General features: G+C 31.7%; 1 protein-coding gene across 1 annotated transcript; it reads right to left on the bottom strand.

Moving 5' to 3' along the window:
* Positions 1–2,071: 2,071 nt before the first annotated feature.
* LOC101211031 (histone H2A-like) lies at positions 2,072–3,163 on the bottom strand. Its single transcript, XM_031888305.1, has 2 exons — positions 2,845–3,163; positions 2,072–2,758 (listed from the first exon to the last, which is right to left on the bottom strand). The coding sequence occupies exons 1-2, from the start codon at positions 3,049–3,051 to the stop codon at positions 2,471–2,473; spliced, it is 495 nt and encodes a 164-aa protein (XP_031744165.1). The 5' UTR covers positions 3,052–3,163; the 3' UTR covers positions 2,072–2,470.
* Between the last annotated feature and the right edge of the window lie 2,114 nt (positions 3,164–5,277).

The following is a 5,277-nucleotide window of genomic DNA, read 5'->3' on the forward strand; positions in this document are numbered from 1 at the left end:
ATGGGGTTCCACTTTCTCACTGACCGGAAAGGGGTTCGGTTTATAGGTTGGACCTTAATTCAATTGTTCAATTGTGAATCAGTGGGACTTAAAAAGCAAAATGTAATCTCGAGGATAAAACGATATTTTGACCCAGTCGAGTTTACAACAACCTGTGAATACCATGATCGTGGTTATATCAAATGAACACAAATATATCTATAGTGAGGGGAGTGCATCTACAAGACTTTAATGGAATGACTCATTAGTTAACAAATGTTGATTAGCTTAGTCTAAAAGAGTTTAGCTAGTTAACCTTTAATCGTTGGAATCCACAATCTATAGGTCCATTAGGTTCTCCTATTAGCTCATATGGAATTAACTTAGCACAATATGTTGGAATAATTCGAATTGTTCAAATTAAGTAAAGAGAAAGAAATCGACAAATATATTTGATATAGCCGTCAGTTATAAGTTTGAGATAGAGATTTATATTTAAATATGATTTAAATATTAAAAATATGAATACGGATTCATATTCGGAAGCTTGGAATTGATAGAAATGATCAAAGTTGTAAAAAGTTAAAATGTTGACTTTTGATTTTGAAAAGTCAAATTTTGATCGACTTTATATTCAAATGTGATTTGAATTTCAGAAAATGAATACGGATTCATGCTCAGAAGGTCAAAATTAGTTAAGATGGATAAAATGGTAAAAAGTCAAAATGCTAATTTTTTATACTTGAAAGATCAAAGTTTGACTTTGACTTAAATGGTCAAATGACCATATTGCCTATTTTATTGGATAATTTCACTAACACCTAGTAGGATATGTGACTACATGAGATGTAGACACCTAACCCACTAATTTTCACTAATAGTTAATGAAATGCTAAGTGTTGAGATTTGACTAACTAATTACATGCAAAGGTTATAAATAATTTCTTTTTTCAAATCGTGAAAAAGTTTTATCATTTTTGTAATTTTGAATTACAAAATATTTTAACATATTTTTCTCTAAAAATTTCAACCCTAAGTATTTCCCTCCAATTTTCATCTTGTTTCTTCCTACTTCCTTCACTTAACAGGTCCCACAACTCAATTCTAAGTGTGGAGAATAACCGGTAAACTTTAGTGGTGGTCCCAAGTTCGTGTTTGTGAGGAGATATCAAGGAATCAAGAAGCTACAAAGGTATGACTTCTATCAACTCTGGTTTCATTTAATTGTGGTAATTGTTATGCATGTTAATCACTAAAATAGTTTAGTGGCAGTTAGAGTAATTTTGATCCGTAATTTCACTATGCATGTATTGTATTTCATCAATTACTTGACTCAACAATTTCAGGCGATGCACATTTTCTATTTTTACTTCACGCTACTTCATTTTCGTTATTTGGATGTAATATTATGATTGTTTGCATGTAAGAGCAATCAAGGACCAACAAGGCTACTATGAAACAGACTTACAACCACAGTAACAGGTTCAAGTCGTTCCTACAATGACAACTGGAGCTCGCTAAACAACGAGAGCAGTCTGTGGACCATGTGGAATTGTTTAGAGAAACACATGCCAACAGGAGTAGCCAATTCATTTTACAAGGCGATCAAAGATGTACAAATAAGGACTCATCTAGTAACATTCTCATTTTGTGTTTTCTACTTTTGTTCTCATTTTTTAAGAAATATAAGTGTTTGTTAATGTTCTCTATTCCGTGTTCTAAAAAAAATAGAATCATTTCTCATCTTATAAGAAATTATTAGAATAAAAAAAATAGTTTCTTCTGTTTCTATTTCTCAATTGTTTCATTGGTTTCTTTTTTCTTTTTCTCAATTCATTTTATTGGTTTTCTCTTACTTCTTTTTCTATTTCATTTTCCTTTTTCTCTCATGATTTCTTCTTTCTTCCTCTTACCCCATCATCTTTTCCAAATAACCATCCTCTTCCTCTATACAACATCTTCATCTTCACTAGATCTGAGTTTTCTTATTCCTCTTAATATGAATTATGATTTTTACACCAGATTTTGTTGGATTCATCTTTGTTTATACAATATCAAACATTCAAGAAACAGATGACTGTATGCATTGATCTTTCTATTTCAACATAGCAATAAAATATGTTTCTTCAATGATCATAACAAGATTCCAAAATTCCTAACAACAATATTGCAAGTCATCTGATTGATTCTTCGCTTGTAAATATCGAATACAGTATTGCATTCCAAAATTCCTAATTCTGCTTATCGAATACAGTATTGCATTCCAAAATTCCTAATTCTGCTTATCGAATACAGTATTGCATTCCAAAATTCCTAATTCTGCTTATCGAATACAGTATTGCATTCCAGAATTCCTAATTCTGCTTATCGAATACAGTATTGCATTCCAAAATTCCTAATTCTGCTTATCGAAGACAGTATTGCATTCCAAAATTCCTAATTCTGCTTCGTCTACACAAAAAAACCATTGAAGAACAAATCCAAAACACCTTCATAAATTACAACACTCACCCAACCCTAAGTCTGTACTTTCATCAGTTGAGCTGCATTCCATGGAGATTTTCCGGTCTATGAGGTCGTTCGGCTTTTTCGTACCCTTATCCGTCTTCTTTGGCAACAAAACTGGATTGATCTTCGGAAGAACACCACCGCCAGCAATAGTTACGCCGGCGAGCAACTTTCCAATTTCCTCGTCGTTCCTAATCGCCAATAGAACGTGCCTTGGAATGATCCTGTACTTCTTGCTGTCTCTAGCGGCATTTCCAGCCAACTCAAGAACCTGTAAATCGAAAAATCTAGGATCAACGAAATGGCGATTCGACAGAGATGGATGAGGAAGACGAGGGAAAACGACGATTCGGTTACCTCAGCGGCTAAATACTCCATCACTGCGGCCAAGTAGACGGGGGCGCCGGCACTGACACGCTGAGCGTATCTTCCGTTCTTCAGATAACGAGCGACACGGCAGACGGGGAACTGTAGTCCGGCTTTGACGGAGCGAGAAATTGCCTTCTTCCTCTCGCCTCCTCTTCTTCCACCTGCGCCTTTCTTAGCCTTGCTGCCTGTTTCCATTGGATTGTGATTGAGTGTTTTACGGTGAAGAAAATGAAGCTTTTACTCGCCGGAGAGATGTCGGAGATGATTGGGTGAGAAATGGGTTTGAGTGGGATCGTCTTTGAGGGTTTGCATTTTATACCGCAGTAGGAACTGGCGAATGTGTTGGGAGAACGTGAGCTGTCGGATTGATATTTGATCGACGGTTGTTGATGATTTACTTTAGCGATCCGTGGCGCTTTCAAATGGACCAATGAGAATTGAGTATAGAGATTTGAATTTTTGGGCTTTTTCGGCGAAAAATTCAAATTTCCCACTACGTTTTTGAGTTTGGGGAATTTGAGTTCTTTTTCTTCAAATTTTTATTTGCTTTATGGCAAATTTTATTGGATTTGCTTTGCTCTACTTCCCTTAATTAATTAAACTTCTTTAGTACATTAAATTAATGGAAATTCATAGTAATAAATTCATTTGAGTCTGGAATAAATTAAATTTTTAAATATATGGACAACCGTTAGATTATGTGTTCTTAATTATAAGTTGATATAATTAGTAAGGTGTGACTTCTTAAGTAGATTTTTTCTTTTCTTTTTTATCTTTTTGTAACGCTTAATATGCTTAAAAAAAAAAGACAAAATCTACCCCGTTTAGAAAATGAAAGGAATGATAACATTACAATTAAAACTAAAAGCATATTAACTAGAAAATTTGTCGCCTTCTCAGTTTAACTTTGAAGGTGTACAAAATTGTCAAGTTAGACAAAATGTAGCCTTATTGATGACTTGTTATGGTAATTAATGCAAAATGTATATATTTTATGTCGGTGTGCCTTCCAGAGTGATGCAAAATGGAGACAATAATGATATTTTATGACTTTGTTAGTAGTTCCTTAACTTTTTTATTCGCATCGGTTTCACTATTTGATATGTAAATGGAGATTGAAAATCGATAATTTGATCATCGATCTTAAAAGTTAACCTTGATTGGTGATAAACTTATGTTGCATGGTACTCGATGAATTGACAATAATATATTATTTAAATGACGTCATTAGATAAAAAGTGTTTACCAATTTCTTCAACTTTTTAGTGTGTGAGTTGAAAGGTTTTATATTCTAAATTGCCTAATTATTTCACTTCCAAATTTGTATCCAAACCTATTGACAGTCATTAAATTATATGGAAGATTTGGGCCTCAATTTGAAATGGGTGCATATATGTGTTTTGGTGCTTCAATTATAATAGTTGATCTTATCAACCATTAACACATTTACTGTTTTAAATATTTTTTTTCTTTTTGCTACAATGTCTATTTGTTGTTACATTGTGGATCACTATTTTCCTTACTAGTTCCTATCTAAAATAACCTAGTTTATATTTAGAACATGCATTATTATTATTGTTTGAGATTTATGCCACAAACTCTCATAATTAATTAGTTATTTGATATAATAATTGATTATTTTTACCGTGTAATCAAGGACGGATTTATTAAGAAACTAAGGGCCACGTGCCCCTATTTACATTATCGATTTTTGTATTTTAATATTGATTTTGATGGGTTAGATTACAATATATATTAAATTTAGTTTCATTTTACCTAAATTTTGCTTTTGTTTTAGTGGTTGCACAACCATTTGATTGTGAGTTCAAATCTTGCATGCTACAGTTATTTTTACGAAATAGTTTCTATTCCAAATATGAATAATTTTATTTCCCCATATATCAATAATTTTTTGTCTCCAAATATCAATTTTTTTTAAAAAAATTCAATGATTTCCTAAAATGAAGATACCAAAATTCTTCCTAAACTTAAATTATTTCCTAAAAGAAAGATAATATGATTTTCGTTCCTAAATTTGAATGATCTTCTAAAATGAAGATAATTTGATTTCTTAAAAGAAAGATAATTTTTTAAAAAGAGAAAAAAAAAACTCATCTAAGATAAAAACCCAAACTTATTTCCTAGCTCTCATTGCTTATCTAATAGTTTTTTTATAAAAAAAATGCAACAAAGTTAGTGATTCAAACTTCCACATTCTCAACAATATCTGAGGAAAAAAGGTATTATTCTTTCTTTTTTCTTTTTATTTTTATGCAAATTTTAAAGTCACATATTTACATTACAAAAAATTATGTAGAAATTGCAAGTTTTTCTTTATTGCACAAACATAGTGAATGTAATTTGAACATCAATGAGACATAGAGATAATTTTTTAACATTATTTAGTGTGTTTATTATATA

This window comes from Cucumis sativus, chromosome 6 (assembly GCF_000004075.3).
Source record: "Cucumis sativus cultivar 9930 chromosome 6, Cucumber_9930_V3, whole genome shotgun sequence".
In the NCBI taxonomy this organism is placed as follows: domain Eukaryota; kingdom Viridiplantae; phylum Streptophyta; class Magnoliopsida; order Cucurbitales; family Cucurbitaceae; genus Cucumis; species Cucumis sativus.

Coding starts and splice junctions, on each gene's coding strand:
- LOC101211031 (XM_031888305.1), bottom strand. CDS start 3,051: ATGGAAACAGGCAGCAAGGCTAAGAAAGGCGCAGGTGGAAGAAGAGGA. Junction 2,759..2,844: donor TGGAGTATTTAGCCGCTGAG/GTAACCGAATCG, acceptor TTCGATTTACAG/GTTCTTGAGTTGGCTGGAAA.